Source organism: Aotus nancymaae, unplaced genomic scaffold (assembly GCF_030222135.1).
Source record: "Aotus nancymaae isolate 86718 unplaced genomic scaffold, 86718_ANA_hifiasm-v0.15.2.pri h1tg000012l, whole genome shotgun sequence".
NCBI classification, from domain to species: domain Eukaryota; kingdom Metazoa; phylum Chordata; class Mammalia; order Primates; family Aotidae; genus Aotus; species Aotus nancymaae.
Genome location: NW_026988423.1, coordinates 49269028 through 49287214, shown reverse-complemented (window position 1 = coordinate 49287214; position 18187 = coordinate 49269028). Strand labels below are relative to the sequence as shown.

Here is an 18187-nt window from a genome sequence, read left to right as displayed (position 1 = left end):
TGGGCATCCCCCGAGACTCCCCTTCTGCGCCCGGACCCAGGGGCAAGGAGAGCCCAGCTCTTGGTCTGTGGGTAGCCAGACCCTCAATGGGGTGGGGGACCTCGCTTTGACTCCCGGAGCGGGGGCCGGGGACAGGAGCTGGGGCAGGAGGGATGCGTGCGGGTCGGGGTCTTCCCACCTCCCCTGCTGCTCCCCAGAGCGCGATCCCGGCGTGGTCCCGGGTGAGGCGCCACTCCCCGAGGAGGCGCCGCCAATCCCGCCCCTCCCGGCCCGGCAAGTGACGTGGCCACGGCTCCCCCGCGGACGGGGTCACGTGGCGGCGGCGCCCGGTTGCCTTGACAGCGGCTGCGGCGGCTGCGTGGGCGGGGCGGAGGCGGGGCCGGGGGACCCCGCGCGACCGGCGGAAGGAGGGAGGGGGCCGTGCTCGGCGCCCCGGCCCGGCCAGGCCACTGGGCCACGGGCCACAGGCCACGCGGCCACGCAGCCCGAGCGGGAGCAGAGCCGGGCGGAGCGAGGGCAGCTCCGGTGAGTGCGGTGGCGGGGGGCCTGGTGCGGGGAACGGGGTCCCTTGTGGCTGGGGGGTGGCGGAATTGCTCTGCGGAAAAGGGGATGACCGTGGGGCTGTGAGGGCGCGGTCACCACCCATCCGAGATTGGTGACCCCCACCCCGCGAGATCCCTGGCGGGGTGCGGCGCCCAGAGGAGGATCAGGGTCGGGGCCGCAGCCGGGTCCGGACACCCGGGCGTCCCTGAGTGAGGGACAGGGATGCAGGTGGGCGCCCCTGGGAGGCCCGCCTACTGGAGAGAGATACTCGCCATTGCTGGTGCCCCAGATGCTTAGAGGAAGTCAAACTCCAAACCGCCCTCTAGAAATGTATCCAACAGGCCAACCAGGGAGAATCGCTCATCTTTAGAGAGGGGATCGTATTATTCTACAAGACCTATTTTCTCTCACTGCTTGTTAAAAAAAAAAAAAACCCACACGGTTCAGTCCCGGAGCATCCTCTAGGGTCTGTGCCACCTGACAGAAGTGTGGGGCTCCATCCTGCCCCACCCCACCCCCTGCCTGAGATCCAGTGTGGGGCTGAGACTCTGTCCCTCCCCCTGGGCACCAGGCCTGGCACACACAGTTGGCCCTGGGAGCGTAGAGGATGGATTTGAACCCCCTGCTGGACTGCTCCTTCCAGACCTGCAGACCTGTCTCAAGACCCTGCTCCAGGCAGACAGACATCCTTTCCTCCACACCCCCACCCACTCTGGGGACATCTGCAGGGCCTCACTGATGGGACTTGGGAGACCTGGCCGTCAAGGCAGGGCAATGTGGCCCTGGCCACTCCCTGGAAGCCACCCTCAGCCCTCATTGCCCTGAGCTCTTCACCTCGTCTCAGACCTGAGCCAGCCCACACTTACCGATGGCCCCTAGGCGTCCCTCTTCTTCATGCTTCCTCCGTTTGGAGGCCAGCAGGCTCTCCCTTGCCTCCCACTCCTCTCAGTCTGCCAGTCATTTCCTTGGGTCAAACTCTGATCTCAAACCAGAATGATCTAGCAGTGCCCGGACCGTTACACTCACCAATTCCTTCCGTTCTCCTATGGCTGGACGACACCCTGTCGTGCTGCCCAGACCCCCTGGCTCCTTCCACAACCCCAGCCTCCAAGAGTCTTCCCCCTACATTTCCCTGCCCCCTCTACCCCCTCCATCCCCCAGGTGGCAGCCAGCCTTCCCTCCATATCTCCTGGATGAGGGGAGCCACCCCACACGTACACCTGGAGTTGCCTTCCTGTCTTTCAGAATCCTTCCATGCAGGCCGAGTCTTGTCTTTGAGGAAAGCTCCCTCTTTTTCTTTTTTTTTTTTCCATTTCCAACCCTTCTTGAATACCAAAGCTCCCTCTTTTTAGAAATTCATTTTAGAGGCCGGGCATGGTGTTTCACACCTGTAATTTCAGCACTAACGGAGGCCGAGGTAGGTGGATCACTTGAGCTCAGGAGTTCTAGACCAGCCTGGCCAAGATGGTGAAACCCTGTGTACTGAAAACACAAAAAATTAACCCGGCGTGGTGGCAGGCACCTGTAGTCCCAGCTACTCAGGAGGCTGAGGTGGGAGGATCGCTTGAGCCTGGGAGGCAGAGTTTGCAGGGAGCTGAGATCGCGCCACTGCACTGCAGCCTGGGCAACACAGCAAGACCCCATCTCAGAAAACAATTATGTTTAGAGACAAGGTCTCACTATGTTGCCTAGGCTGGTCTCCAGCTCCTGGCCTCAAGTGATCCTCCCACCTTGGCATCCCAAAGCACTAGGATTACAGGCATGAGGCACTTTGGGCCTGCAAAGGGAAGGTCCCTCTTTGCCAAGGCTGACTTCACTACCTCTGTGTCCCCTCCCTGGTAATTACCTGCAGGCGCCCTTCCCTGGCTTCTGTGTGAGGCAGCCAGTCCTTCTCAGCTCCCTGCCCTCCACTGAAGCCTTTAGCTCAGTGGATGAGAATCACCCCCTCATCTTTTTTTTTTTTTTTAAGACAGAGTCTCACTCTGTCACCCAGGCTGGAGTGCGATGGTGCAGTCTCAGCTCACTGCAACATTTGCCTCCTGGGCTCAAGCGATTCTCCTGCCTTAGCCTCCTGAGCAGCTGGGACTACAGGTGCACGCCACCATGCCTGGCTAATTTTTGTTTCACCATGTTGGCAAGGCAGGTTTCCAACTCCTGACCTCAAGTGATCTGCCTGCCTTAGCCTCCCAAAGTGCTGGGATTACAGGCATGAGCCAATGAGCCACCGCACCTGGCCTTTTTTTTTTTTTTTTGAGATGAAGTCTGGCTCTGTCACCCAGGTTGGAGTGCAATGGCGAGATTTCGGCTCACTGCAACCTCCGCCTCCCGGGTTTAAGTGATTCTCCTGCCTCAGCCTCCCCAGTAGCTGGGATTACAGGTGCATGCCACCATGCCTGGTTAATTTTTGTATTTTTAGTCGAGACGGGGTTTTACCATGTTGTCCAAGTTGGTCTGGAACTCCTGACCTCTCATGATCCACCCGTCGTGGCCTCCCAAAGTGCTGGGATGACAGGCATAAGCCACTTTTCCTGACCGGCACCCCTTTATCTTGCTCCCCTACTGGGAGATAGTCAATTCTGGCCTCTTTCATCCTGGATCCTTAAGTACCCAGTGTGGTAAGCGCCTATGTGACGTAGGACAAGGGGACAGAGGGAGCAAAGGTTAGCTTCTCACCCCTCCCCTCTCTGTATACTGCCGTCCTCAGACCTGCACATGCAATTCGGTTAACTATGAGGGTGGGGGAAGAGGAAAAAAGGAATTTCCAAATTATAGCATTTTCCATTATATGGAGCTAAACTATGGATTGCAGCGTTTCTGTGAATTCTCCCCAAGGGAAGAGACGTCCCGGGGATGGACGTGCCTGGACGTGGTGCTGCTAGCTGCGGATGTGCGCGAGGCGATGGGACCGAAAGCCCGAGCTGGCATTCGTATAAATGACCTGGTAATTGGCATCCCCTGGCAGAAATAGCACAACTGTTCCCAGAGGTCCCATAGGCCAGGGAAGGCTGTGGCTTTGTAGCCTGGCGGAGAACAAAGAGAAAGGCAAGACTGTTTTCCACCTCTAGCACTTTCCTGTGTAATTTCCAAATTACAGCATTTTCAATTATGAGGGGCTCGACTCTGGCATGGATGGACGAAGTTTGGGGCATTTCCTCAGCTGCTGACCCTGCTAAACACCCCCTACTACACCCACCGCCCCCAGCCACACTCCCTGGGACCTAGAACCAGGGATCTGTGTGTAATAGCCTGAGGTAGGCTTTCCATGGGGCCTGTGTGGGCCTGGACATAGAAGTTACCTTTTTTTGTTTTGTTTTGTTTTGTTTTGAGATAGAGTCTTGTTCTGTCGCCTGGCTAGAGTTCAGTGACGTGATCTCGGCTCACTGCAACTTCCGCCTCCCGGGTTCAAGCAATTCTCCTGCCTCAGCCTCCCGAGTAGCTGGGACTACAGGCGGCACCAACAGTGCCCAGCTAATTTTTTTATATTTTAGTAGAGATGGGATTTCACCATGTGATCCGCCCACCTTGGCCTCTCAAAGTGCTGGAATTAGAGGTGTGAGCCAAAGTACCTGGCCCCTTCTTTCTTTTTCTTTGAGATGGAGTCCCGCTCTGTCACCCAGGCTGGAGTCCAGTGGTGAGATCTCAGCTCACTGCAGTCTTCGCCTCCCAGGTTCAGGCAATTCTGCCTCGGCCTCCTGAGTAGCCAGGATTACAGGTGCCTGACACCACACCCAGCTAATTTTTGTTTTTTTTTTTTTGAGACAGAGTTTCGCTCTTGTTGCCCAGGCTGGAGTGCAGTGATGTCATCTTGGCTCACCGCAGCCTCCACCTCCTGGGTTCAGGCGATTCTCCTGCCTCAGCCTCCTGAGTGGCTGGGATTACAGGCATCCACCACCATGCCTGGCTAATTTTGTGTTTTCTTTAAGTAGAGACAGGGTTTCTCCATGTTGGTCAGGCTGGTCTCGAACTCCTGACCTCAGGTGATCCGCCCACCTTAGCCTCTTGAAGTGCTGGGATTACAGGTGTGAGCCACCACGGCTGGCCAATTTTTGTATTTTCAGTAGAGACGGGGTTTCGCCATGTTGGCCAGGCTGGAAAAGTTACTCTTTATGATGCCAAGTAAACCACAAGGTGCCCGTGCCCTTGAAGCATGCCCTGCAGATTAATAACTGGATCCTGGCGTGTGGTTGAGCAGCCCAGCTCCTTGGGACACACGCGACCGCCAATCCCCTACTTAGATTAGTGGAGATTTAGGTTTAAATTCACAAATCTTGACAGATCCGTCCTCTGATGTTTAATCCATGTTAGTCAAACCAGATGTCTTCCAGGTGTGAGTCCAGGCATCTCTGGCGTCTGTTTCTCCTTAAAATGTGCTCGTGTGAGTTGGCTGATTTCATTTTTCAGTTTGCTGAAAGTTTCCCTTGTAGCTTGGATGCGGCTTTAGTTATGTAAGTCCCAATATTTTTCTTAGGGTGAACTGTACTGATTAAAATTTAAGTTGGGGCTGGGCGCGGTGGCTCATGTCTGTAATCCCAGCACTTTGGGAGGCCGAGGTGGGTGGATCACTAGGTCAAGAGATCAAGACCATCCTGGCCAACACGGTGAAACCTCATCTCTACTAAAAATACAAAAAAATTAGCCGGGTGTGGTGGCACATGCCTGTGGTCCCAGCTACTCGGGAGGCTGAGGCGCAAGAATCACTTGAACCCAGGAGGCGGAGGTTGCAGTGAGCCGAGATTGCGCCACTGCACTCTAGCCTGGTGACAGAGCAAGACTCCATCTCAAAAAAAAATAAAAATAAAAAAATAAAATTTAAGTTGAAGGCCGGGCATGGTGGCTCACGCCTGTAATCCCAGCACTTTGGGAGGCCGAGGCAGGCAGATCACCTGAGGTCAGGAGTTCGAGACCAGCCTAGACAACATTATGAAACCCCCGTCTCAACTAAAAATATAAAAATTATTCTACTGCTTGGAGGCCAAGGCGGGTGGATCACCTGAGGTTGGGAGTTCAAGACCAGCCTGACCAACATGGTGAAACCTCGTCTTTAAAAAATAAATTAATTAATTAAAAAAAATTATTCTACTGCTAAGGAACCTCATGTAAAAATAAAAAAGTAAAAAGAAAAATTAGCCAGGCATGGTGGCATGTACCTGTAATCCCAGCTACTCAGGAGGCTGAGGCAGGAGAATGGCTTGAACCCACGAGGCGGAGGCTGCAGTGACCCAAAATTGCACCACTTCACTCCAGCCTGGGCAACAGAGTGAGACTGTCTAAAAAATAAATTTTAATTTTAATTTTAATTTTAAAAAATAAAATTTGAGTTGGATTTGAGAAACTAGCAGCTACTTGGAAATGTTTATTCCATGACTGGCATCGATGTTGAAAGACATTTTTCGTCTTTGGGTGCATTATCTTGTTCAAAAGCCCTAGAGATGAGGCCAGGGGCAGTGGCTCACACCTGTAATCCCACCACTTTGGGAGATGTAGGAGGGAGGGTTGCTTGAGGCTAGGAGTTCAAGACCAGCCTGAGCAATATAGTGAGACTCCTGTCTCTAGGAAAAATTTTTAAAAAATTAGCAGGCGTGGTCCTGTGTTTGTGGTCCTAGCTCCTCAGGAGACTGAGGCAGAAGGATCCCTTGAGCCTAGGAGTTTGAGGCTGCAGTGAGCTATGATTGTACCATTGCACTCAAGCCTGGGCAACACAGTGCAACCCTGTCTCTATTTAAAAAATAAATAGGCCGGGCACTGTGGCTCACACCTGTAATTCCAGCACTTTGGGAGGCTGAGGCAGGTGGATCATGAGGTCAGGAATTCAAGACCAGCCTGGTCTCTACTAAAAATACAAAAATTAGCCAGGTGTGGTGGTGGGCGCCTATAGTCCCAGCTACTTGGGAGGCTGAGACAGGAGAATCACTTCAACCTGGGAGTCAGAGGTTGCAGTGAGCCAAGATCATGCCACTGCACTCCAGCCTCGGTGACACAGCGAGATTCTGTCTCAGATAGATAGATAGATAAAATAAAAGTCCTATAGGTGGAAATATCCCCATTCTCAAGATGAAGGAGCCAGATCAAAAAGGTCAGCTGTCATGCTCAGAATCAATCACACAGTACAGTGAAATCCAGGTTTCATAACTTTATGTCCTGGAGGCCCAGTGTGGTGGCTCACGCCTGTAATCCTAGCACTTTGGGAGGCTGAGGCAGGTGGATCACCTGAGATCAGGAGTTCGAGATCAACCTGGCCAACACGGAGAAACCCTGTCTCTACTAAAAACACAAAAATTAGAGGCTGAGGCAGGAGAATCACTTGAACCCAGGAGACGGAGGTTGCAGTGAGCTGAGATCACGCCACTGCACTCCAGCCTGGGCAACAGAGTGAGATACTGTCTCAAAAGCAAACAAACAAACATGCCTTTAGGTCCTGGGCATGTTCTAAACCCTGGGCTCTGGCAGGGGCTGTATATGGCAGTCTTTGTAGATTGAATGGGCTTGGAGTCTAGCTCTTCCTGGCCACAGTAACTTAGGATGCCTGAATGTGTCTCTCTCCCACCCTCAGCCTGGCTCCCACCATGAGCGCTGAGCTCAACGTGCCTGTCGACCCCTCCACTCCTGCTTGCCCCGAGCCCGGCCACAAGGGCATGGATTACCGGGACTGGGTCCGCCGCAGCTACCTGGAACTGGTCACCTCCAACCACCACTCGGTGCAGGCCCTGTCGTGGAGGAAGCTCTACCTGAGCAGGGCCAAGCTGAAGGCCTCCAGCAGGACCTCCGCCCTCCTCTCCGGCTTCGCCATGGTGAGTGTGGGCGCCAGGTGAGGAGCGCGCTGGTCAGATGGGCCTTGCTAACCGAGGTCCTGGGATGCCTCGGGGACCAAAGCGTTTCCTCTAGTCTCTGGCAGGGAAGCACTGGGAAGCATCCGCCCAAGTCCTACCTCCTCTAAGGGGATGGCTCTATCAGTTCCAGTGGGAGTGCTGGGAATAAGGGGCTCCGAGCTCTGGAATCCTCAGAAAGCACACTCTATCCTGTTCCTGTCAATTATTTGCTTAGGAAATACTTAGGAAGGAGGGAGGTTAGTACAGGGTAATTTTTTTTTTTTTGAGATGGAGTCTTGCTCTGTCGCCCAGGCTGGAGTGCAGTGGCATGATCTCAGCTCACTGCAGACTCTGTTTCCGGGTTCCTGCGATTCTCCTGCCTCAGCCTCCTAGGTAGCTGGGATTACTGGCATGTGCCACCACTCCCAGCTAATTTTCATATTTTCAGTAGAGAACGGGTTTCTCCATGTTGCCCAGGTTGGTCTCGAACTCCTGACCTCAGGTGATCTGCCCTCCTTGGCCTCCCAAAGTGCTGGGGTTACAAGCATGAGCCACCGTACCTGGCCAGTGCAGGGTAATTACAGTAGCTTAGGTGCCGTGGCTCATGCCTGTAATCCCAGCACTTTGGGAGGCCAAGGTGGGAGGATAGTTTTAGGCCAGGAGTTTGATACCAGCCTGGACAACATAGTGAGACCCCCGTCTTTACAAAATTTAAATAAATAAATTAGCTGGGTGTGGTGGTGCGCACCTGTAGCCCCAGCTACTTGGGAGACTGGGGCAGGAGGCCAACACCTTAGTGAGTTATGATTATACCACTGCACTCCAGCTTGGATGTCAGAGCGAGACCCCATCTCTAAAATTATAAAATAAAATATAGTCGGGCATGATGGCTCACTCCCGTAATCCCAACACTTTGGGAGGCCAAGGCTGACGGATCACTTGAGATCAGGAGTTCGAGACCAGCCTGGCCAACATGGTGAAACCCTGTCTCTACTAAAAGTACAAAAAAATTAGCTCGGCATGGTGGCAGGCGCCTGTAATCCCAGCTACTTGGGAGGCTGAAACACAAGAATTGCTTGAACGTGGGGGAGGCCGGAGGTTGCAGTGAGCCAAGGTCATGCCACTACACTCCAGCCTGGGCAAGAGTGAGACTTCTTCTCAAAATTAATTAATTAATTAAAAAGGCCGGGCACGGTGGCTCATGCTTGTAATCCCAGCACTTTTGGAGGCTGAGGTGGGCAGATCACGAGGTCAAGAGATTGAGACCATCCTGGCCAACATGGTGAAACCCCATCTCTACTAAAAATACAAAAAAACAAAAAATAGCTGGGTGTGGTGGTGCGCGCCTGTAGTCCCAGCTACTCAGGAGGCTGAGGCAGGAGAACTGCTTAAACCTGGGAGGTGGAGGTTGCAGTGAACCGAGATCACGCCACTGCACTGCAGCCTGGCGATAGAGCGAGAGACTCTGTCTAAAAATTTAAAAAATGGCTGGGCGCGATGGCTCACGCCTATAATCCCAGCACTTTGGGAGGCCGAGGTGAGTGGATCATGAGGTCAAGAGATCGAGCCCATACTGGTCAACATGGTGAAACCCCGTCTCTACTAAAAATACAAAAATAAGCTGGGCATGGTAGTGCGTGCCTGTAGTCCCAGCTACTCGGGAGGCCCCTGAGGCAGGAGAATTGCTTGAACCCAGGAGGGGGAGGTTGTGGTGAGCCGAGATCGCGCCATTGCACTCCAGCCTGGGTAACGAGCGAAACTCCGTCTCAAAAAAAAAAAAAAACGATTAAATAAAATCAAATCACTACATGGTACAGAGTTTCTAAAAATAAAAAATAAATAAAAATAAGATTAAATAAAATCAAATCGCTACATAGTACAGAGTTTCTAAAAATAAAAAGATAAAATCAAATCGCTGCAGGATACAGAGTTTCCTGAAGAAAGGTGCCCACGTCTGCCCTGTCTTGGGCACCACCCAAAAGTTTGGAGCTCTCAGGGATCTGAGCAGGGCCTCAGGGATTGATTGGGGTTGGATCAGTTTAGCCCAGTTAGCAATGCAGACATTCCTGGAATGTGGCCTCCAGGGTGACAGAGCAGAGCTTTTGGCCCGGCTCCTGGGCTGCCTTCTCTCTGAGTCATCCCCTAGGACAAGAGTCAGTTTCAGGCAAAGCTGCAGCTCTGACAAGGGACCCATCTCCTGTTGACCCCAAAGCCGCAGACCCACATCCCTGGAGGGAATTGTCCCACAGGTTAAAGACTCAGAGTGAGGACACAACCGTGCGCTCACAGGTCCTATTGGGTGGAAGTGATTTATTTATTTATTTTTTGTTTTGTTTTGTTTTGTGTTTAGAGACAGGGTTTTGCTCTGTTGCCCAGGCTGGAGAGTGCAGTGGTATGATCATGGCTCCCTGCAGCCTCCACTTCCTCGGCTCAAGCCATCCTCCTGCCTCAGCCTCCTGAGTAGCTGGAATTACAGGCACGTGCCACCATGCTTGACTAATTTTTTTTTTTTAGACAATTCTCTGCTCCGTTGTCTACACTGGAGTGCAGGGGTGCAATCATAATTCACTGCAGTCTTGAACTCCAAATGATTTTCCCATTTCGGCCTCCCACAGTGCTGGCATTACACCTTGTCCAGACTATTTCCTCATGTGAAAACAGTTATTGTTTTTCTTTTCTTTTTTTTTGAGATGGAGTCTCGCTCTGTCACCTAGGATGCACTGCGGTGGCGTGATTCCTGCTCACTGCAACCTCCACCTCCCAGGTTCAAGCAATTCTCCTGCCTCAGCCTCCTGAGTATCTGGGACTACAGGCACACGCCACCCCGCCTGGCTAATCTTGTATTCTTAGTAGAGATGGGGGTTTCACGGTGTTGGCCAGACTGGTCTCGAACTCCTGACCTCAGGTGATCCATGCATCTTGGCCTCCTAAAGTGCTGGGATTACAGGCTCGAGCCACCATGCCTGGCCTCAGTTGTTTTTCTACAGGCCAGAGCCTCAATTGTTAGATTGATGGTGCATTTTAAAAGAAAAAGTTGGCTGGGCAAGGTGGCTCACACCTGTAATCCCAGCACTTTGGGAGGCTGAGATGGGAGGATCACCTGAAGTCAGGAGTCAGAGACCAGCCCAGTCAGCCTGACCCAACATGGAGAAACCCCTTCTCTACTAAAAATACAAAACTTAGCCAGGTGTGATGGCAGGCACCTGTAATCCCAGCTACTCAAGAGGCCGAGGCAGGAAATCACTTGAACCTGGGAGGTGGAGGTTGCAGTAAGCTAAGATTGTGCCACTGTACTCCATCCTGGGTAACAGAGTGAGACTCCACCTCAAAAAAAAAAAAAAAAAAGAGGTGGATCTTGCTATGTTGCCCAGGTTGGTGTGTTATTTATTTATTTATTTATTTTTTGAGATGGAGTCTTGCTCTATCGCCAGGCTGGAGTGCAGTGGCGCAATCTCGGCTCACTGCAACCTCCGCCTCCTGGATTCAAGCGATTCTTCCACCTCAGCCTCCGGAGTAGCTGGGATTACAGGCATGTGCCACCACGCCTGGTTATTTTTTGTATTTTTAGTAGAGACGGGGTTTCACCATGTTGGCCAGGGTGGTCTCGATCTCTTGACCTCGTGATCCGCCCACCTCGGCCTCCCAAAGTGCTTGGATTACAGGCGTGAGCCACTGCGCCTGGCCGGTGTGTTATTTTTTATTGTTATTTTTTTCTTCACCACATACCAAGGGAGAAATAGTGTTGTTTTACTTTGGTTTTTCCCCTCAAATTTTTTGACCCACAACTGGTTGAATCTACAGATGTGGAGTTCACAGATACAGAGCACCAGCTGCAGGGGAAGGAAGTGAACCATCTGGCATGGAGCTGAGACTCGGGTGGTGGGTGGGGGAGCCGTAGTGCACCTGCTTGATTAGATTAGCATAGCGTCATCAGGTGAGATCATTCTTCAGACTGCAGGGCAGCTAGGGAAAAATAAGTGACAAATCCTAAGCATCGGAAACCATAGCTGAGTCAGGGCAGGCACCTGGGAGCATGCAAACGTGCAGTTTGCAAGGTAAGAGTTCGCCCTTCCTGATGTCTCTTCCCTCATTAGAATTGCAAAGCTGCTCCTTTGTCTAGCAACGCCTGCTTATGCCTAACCTGAAGCTTAATTTCTTTATGTCTATCCTTCTTCCAACACACAAAACCAGTGATCTGAGGGCCGCTCATAAAACCTCTGCATAGGCTGGGTGCGGTGGCTCATGCCTGTAATCCCAGCACTTTGGGAGGCCAAGGCGGCCAGATCACTTGAGGTCAGGAATTTCTGACCAGCCTGGCCAACATGGTGAAACCCCCATCTCTACTAAAAATACAAAAAATAACCAGGCGTGGTGGCACATGCCTGTAGTCCCAGCTACTCGGGAGACTGAGGCAGGAGAATTGCTACTCGGGAGACTGAGGCAGGAGAACCCGGGAGGCGGAGGTTGCAGTGAGTCGAGGTGGCACCACTGCACTCCAACCTGGTGCCTGGAGACAGAGCGAGTCTCTGTCTCAAAAAAAAAAATTAAATTAAAAAAAAATCTGCATAAACACGGTGAAAAATTGCCGCCTCCTCCTCCTCTTTGTTCTCCTTCTTCCTTCCATCCTTCTTCCTTTTTTCTTTTTTTTGCTGTCACACAATAGACATTTCTCCAGTCATTTTTTTTTTCAGTAGAGATGGGGTCTCGCTTTGTTGTCCAGCCATTTCTTGAACTCCTGGGCTTAAGTGATCCTCCTGCCTCAGCCTCCCAAAGTGCTGAGGTCACGAGAGTGAGCCACCTCGCCCAGCCCCTTCTCTCCTCTTGAGGTGGAACAAAACCACTTTTTGCAAGCCCCGTCCTCTACCTCGTAATCATCTTTATTTCCTATCTTGGAAGCCTCTGTGGTTTGTAGTATCCTTCAGTTGGGGCATATCCTTTGAGGTGACCAGAGCCAACCCAGGGCCACACTGAGAAAAACCACCCCTCAGCCCATGTTCTGTGGTTTTTGAATACATTTCACAATGGCCCCAGCCATATTACTGCTGAGTTGCTGTTCAGCTCTGGTCCACTAGGACTTCCGTATCTTCTTTCATCTAGGAAGTCTACCACAACTGAAATCGAGGTAAAGGGATGAGCTTCTAAGAGGTGGTAGTTGCTGAAGGATATTATGAAATCTTCATATATATATATTTTCATATATTTCATTTTATCTTTTCCCAAACAGGATCTTGCTCTGTTGCCCAGGCTAGAGTGCAGTGGTGTGATCATAGCTCACTGCAGCCTCCAACTCCGGGGCCCAGCCTCCTGAGTTATTTTTAATTTAATTTAATTAATTTATTTATTTGTCTCACTCTGTTTCCCAGGCTGGAGTGCAGTGGCGCAATCTCAGCTCACTGCAACCTCTGCCTCCCAGGTTCAAGCGATTTTCCTGCCTCAGCCTCCCCAGTAGCTGGGATTACAGGCATGCGCCATTGTGCCCGGTTCATTTTTGTATTTTTAATAGAGACAGCTTTCCTATGTTGGCCAGGCTGGTCTTGAACTCCTGAGCTCAGGTGATCCGCCCCCTTCAGCCTCCTAAAGTGCTGGGATTACAGTCACAAACCACCACACCTGGCCTGAGTTATTTTTTAAAATAGGATGGCTCAGGTCTGGGAGGGAAACAGTGTGTAGAAGTATCTTCCCCTGACTTCTTTTTTTCTTTTTTTTTTTTCAGTCCAGAGGTCTTTTATTTTTTTTTAACACCTATTATGCCATGAATTCATAGGGAATAGGTTCCAGCAGCTCAGGCTCCTTCCCACTGGTTCTCACAAAGTGTGCTCCTCTGGGTGGAGCAGGCTGGCGCTTCAGTTGAACCCAGGTACCTTTCTCTTTGGCTTCTTTCTTTTTCTGATCATTTTCCTTCACACGTTTTAGGAAGCGATCTGGGCTTCCTAAAACGTGTGAAGGAAAATGATCAGAAAAAGAAAGAAGCCAAAGAGAAAGATGACGTGCTCAATCCGCACATTAATTCTCTTGGCAAGAATCTTGCCCTTAACTTGTTTGTTTACAACAGTGCCAACAGCATGCTGGGTGACATTGTAGACTCTTCCAGTTGTGCCGTGGTAACATTTGTGGGGCATTCCTTTTTGAACAGTACCCATTCCCTTGATGTCCACAATATCACCTTTCTTATAGATTCGCATGTACGTGGCCAAAGAAACAACTCCATGTTTTCTAAAAGGCCTAGAGAACATGTATCGGGCGCCTCTCCGCTTTCCCTTTGTGTTCATCGTTTTGGCGAATTACTGGAAGATGGCGGTTCCGGCCGAAAGGCTCTTTTTTTTTCTTTCTTTTTTTTTTTTAAATGAGACAGAGTCCTGCTCTGTCAACCAGGCTGGAGTGCAGTGGCACGATCTCAGCTCACAGCAACCTCCGCCTCCTGAGTTCAAGTGATTCTCCTGCCTCAGCCTCCCGAGTAGCTGGGATTACAGGCGCCTGCCACCATGCCTGGCTAATTGTATGTATTTTTAGTAGAGATGGGGTTTCTCCATTTTAGCCAGGCTGGTCTTGAACTCCTGACTTCAAGTGATCCGCGTGCCCTGGCCTCCCAAAGTGCTGGGATGACAGGAGTGAGCTGCTCCGCCCAGCCGACCTCACATTTCAAGACACCGTGCAGAACTGCCGGTACTTGGCTTTTCTACCTTAGACAGTCCTTGCTGTAACCTCCAACTGTGGTTGACTTTTGCTTCCTTAGGACACTCAGCCGCGCCTCCTTTCCACAGCTTCCCTCCTCACCCTCGGCCTCACTTCTGTCCCCTTTCCTGGGCTTTCAAGATTCCATTTCTCCCTGGGTTTTTGGTCTCCACTGAGGAGTCACAGTGTGGTGTGTCTGATGCCATCCGGGTGTGCAGCTCTGAGTTGGCAGTTCCAGTTGTTTGTGTGTGTGTGTGTGTGTGTGTGTGTGTGTGTTTGAGACAGTTTCACTTGTTGCCCAGGCTGGAGTGCTGTGGCGCAATCTTGGCTCACCACCTTCACCACCTGGGTTCAAGCGATTCTCCTGCCTCAGCCTCCCGAGTAGCTGGAATTACAGGCATGTGCCACCACTCCTGGCTAATTTTGTATTTTTAGTAGAGACAGGGTTTCTCCATGTTGGTCAGGCTGATCTCAAACTCCCAACCTCCAGTGATCAGCCCTCCTTGGCCTCCTAAAATGCTGAGATTACAGGCGTGAGCCACCGTTCCCGGCCTCAGTTGTTTTTTTAAAAGATCAGTTTCCCTTTTTTTTTGGTAGAGATGGGCTCTCACTATGTTGCCCTGGCTGGTCTCAAACTCCTGGGCTCGAGTGATCCTCCCGCCTCTGCCACCCAAAGTGCTGGATTACAGACATGAGTCACCAGGCCTGAAAGGTCAGTTTCCTTTTTTTGTAGAGACGAAGTCTCACTCTGCCGCCCAGGCTGAAGTGCAGTGGTGTGATCATAGCTCACTGCAGCCTGGATCTCCTGGGTTCAAGTGCTCCTCCCACCTCAGTCTCCTTAGTAGCTGGAACTACAGGTGCCACACCTGGCTAATTTTGTATTTTTTGTAGAGACAGGGTCTTCCTCTGTCCCACAGGCTGGAGCACAGTGGTGTGATCATAGCTCACAGCAGCCTGGAATTCCTGGCCTGAGGCAACCCTCCTGCCTCAGCCTCCCAAACCACTGGGATTATAGGCATGAACCACTGCACCCGGTAGTTTTTTTTTTTTTTCTCTTTTCTTTTTTTGAGACGGAGTTTCGCTCTTGTTACCCAGGCTGGAGTGCAATGGCGAGATCTCGGCTCACCGCAACCTCCGCCTCCTGGGTTCAGGCAATTCTCCTGCCTCAGCCTCCCGAGTAGCTGGGATTACAGGCACGTGCCACCATGCCCAGCTAATTTTTTGTATTTTTAGTAGAGATGGAGTTTCACCATGTTGACCAGGATGGTCTCGATCTCTTGACCTCGTGATCCACCCGCCTCGGCCTCCCAAAGTGCTGGGATTACAGGCGTGAGCCACCGCACCTAGCCACCCGGCCGGTTTTTAACTTTTGTGTTTTTTTCTTTTTATTAACTTTTATGGCTTTTTTTTGTTTTGTTTTTTGTCCTTTTTTCGAGATGGAGTCTTGTTTGGTCGCCCAGGCTGGAGTGCAGTGGTGCCATCTCAGCTCACTACAACCTCTGCCTCTCAGGATCAAGCAATTCTCCTGCCTCAGCCTTTCAAGTAGCTGGGACCACAGGTTTACGCCACCACGCCCAGCTAAGTTTTGTATGTAGAGATGTGGGGTTTCACCAGTTGGCCAGGCTGGTCTTGAACTCCTGACCTCAGGTGATCCACCTGCCTAGGCCTCCCAAAGTACTGGGATTACAGGCATGAGCCATCGAGCCCAGCCTGTTTTGAGACAGAATCTTGCTCTGTTGCCCAGGCTGGAGTGCAGTGGCGTGATCTCGGCTCACTGCAACCTCCGTCTCCAGGGTTCAAGTGATTCTCCTGCCTCAGCCCCCCAAGTAGCTGGGATTACAGGGGTGCACCACCATGCCTGGCTAATTTTTGTATATTTAGTGGATACTGGGTTTCAACATGTTGGACAGGCTGGTCTCTAACTTCTGGCCTCAAGTGATCCACCAGCTTCAGCCTCCCAAAGTGCTGGGATTAGAGGTGTGAGCCACCGCGCCAGCCTCTTCTGAACTGTTTAGATTTTTTCTCAATGCAGTCTTCTTTAGCTAATTAAAACAAAGGAAAATGTGAAATATTTGATCAGTGAGGAGGATGCCCTCTGGTCTTCAAGGGCCCAAAATATGGGTGAGTCGAGTCCCACTAGCAGGAAAGTCCATGGCTCCCCACGTCCCTATTCCCCAATGAACTCAGCCCAGCCCCCACCCTGCCCTCCCTGCACCCAGTCCCACCCATCCGCTGTCCCCGCAGGTGGCCATGGTGGAGGTGCAGCTGGAGACGCAGTACCAGTACCCGCGGCCGCTGCTGATTGCCTTCAGTGCCTGCACCACCGTGCTGGTGGCCGTGCACCTGTTCGCCCTCCTCATCAGCACCTGCATCCTGCCCAACGTGGAGGCCGTGAGCAACATCCACAACCTGAACTCCATCAGCGAGTCCCCGCACGAGCGCATGCACCCCTACATCGAGCTGGCCTGGGGCTTCTCCACTGTGCTCGGCATCCTGCTCTTCCTGGCTGAGGTGGTGCTGCTCTGCTGGATTAAGTTCCTCCCCGTGGACGCCCGGCGCCAGCCTGGCCCCCCGCCCGGCCCTGGCAGCCACACAGGCTGGCAGGCCGCCCTGGTGTCCACCATCATCATGGTGCCCGTGGGCCTCATCTTCGTGGTCTTCACCATCCACTTCTACCGCTCCCTGGTGCGCCACAAAACGGAGCGCCACAACCGTGAGATCGAGGAGCTGCACAAGCTCAAGGTGCAGCTGGACGGGCACGAGCGCAGCCTGCAGGTTGTGTGAGGGGCCGGCTCGGGGCCGGGGTGGGGTGGGCCTGCGCCCCGGAGCCCACATTGGCAGGCATTTGTTAGATGCAGAGATTTTGCGCCGGGCACGGTGGCTCACGCCTATAATCCTAGCACTTTGGAAGGCCAAGGTGGGTGGATCACCTGAGGTCAGGAGTTCAAGACCAGCCTGGCCATCAGGGAGAAACCCCATCTTTAAAAAAAAAAAAAAAAAAGATTCAGAGATTTTGCAAGGCTGCTGGCTAGTTCAAGACCAAAGTTTTCCCAAGGCACAGTGCCTCACAGCTGTCATCCCAGCACTTTGGGAGGCCGAGGTGGGCAGATCATGAGGTTAGGAGATCGAGACCATCCTGGCCAACATGGTGAAACCCGTCTCTACTAAAAATACAAAAAGTTAGCCAGGTGTGGTGGCACATGCCTATAGTCCCGGCTACTCAGGAGGCCGAGGCAGGAGAATCACTTGAACCCGGGAGGCAGAGATTGCAGTAAGCCAAGATGGTGCCACTGCACTCCAGCCTGGGGGACAGAGTGAGACTCTGTCTCAAAAAAATAGACCAAAGTTTTCCTCTTAATGCTGTAAGAACTGGATGACTTCTCCTAAGATGGAACTGTCTGGTTCAACAAGGGATCGTGTTGCTAAAAGCGTAGGAGGCAAAGCTAGGCTGGTTCCTTGGCCTCAGGGTTGCCTAGGTCGAGGGCACGGGGAAAAGGCTCCAACGGGACCTGCCCATCAGTCCTGTGCCAGGAAGGGCTCTGAGCAGCCCCCAGTGGTTAAGGGACATCTCAGACCGCGAATGTGTGGCTGGTGGGCTGGGAGAGCCAGGGTTTTGCTTTCAGAGAAGGATTGCTCCAGAGACCTGTGGTGGGCTTCCTGGATGCCGAGTGGCCCGTCTGACAGTGACGACATGAGGGCTGTGGCAGTTGAGCGGGTGCAGGTGCACGGCGGGGCTTGCTGCCTCCCTGCCTAGCCCTGGAAGAGACTAGGTGGCCTGGCTTTGGGAGAAGGCAGGAGCCAGGACACACAGCAGCCCAGCAGGTGTTGGGGGTGCTGCAGCCGGCTTCAGTGGTGTCAGGTCCCAGGGATGTTTCCAAGGGCGGGCGGCCTGGCCGGAGCGGAGGAGGCAAGTTCTCGGGCATCTGTGAGACGCCCCCTTGAGGAGGCTGAGTTGAGGTCTGCTGCAAAGTAAGCTAGGCTCAAATTCTCTTTTCCCAGCCTGTACCCTAGCCACATGGACTCAGCAGGGCCACCAGGTTGGGGAAAGGAACCCCACTCCCCACCGCCCTGGCTCAGCCAGCAGCCTCCAGCTCTCGGCCACAGAATAGCCTCTTAGGCTGATTCAACCGCTCCCCTGGGCTGTGGCAGCGAGAGGCAGGAGCCCT

General features: G+C 52.5%; 1 protein-coding gene across 2 annotated transcripts in view; it reads left to right on the top strand.

Moving 5' to 3' along the window:
* ORAI2 (ORAI calcium release-activated calcium modulator 2) overlaps positions 1–16811 on the top strand; it is a 42289-nt gene extending 25478 nt beyond the window's left edge. The window contains exons 1-3 of one of the 2 annotated variants that reach the window (XM_012449005.2): positions 3395–3484; positions 7094–7331; positions 16266–16811. In XM_012449005.2, coding sequence (XP_012304428.1) covers positions 3477–3484; positions 7094–7331; positions 16266–16805 — 786 coding nt within the window. In that variant the 5' untranslated portion in view covers positions 3395–3476 and the 3' untranslated portion in view covers positions 16806–16811. Of the gene's footprint in view, positions 1–3394; positions 3485–7093; positions 7332–16265 lie in introns of those variants that run through there. The other variant, XM_064375698.1, reaches the window with a different exon arrangement.
* The last annotated feature ends 1376 nt before the right edge of the window (positions 16812–18187 follow it).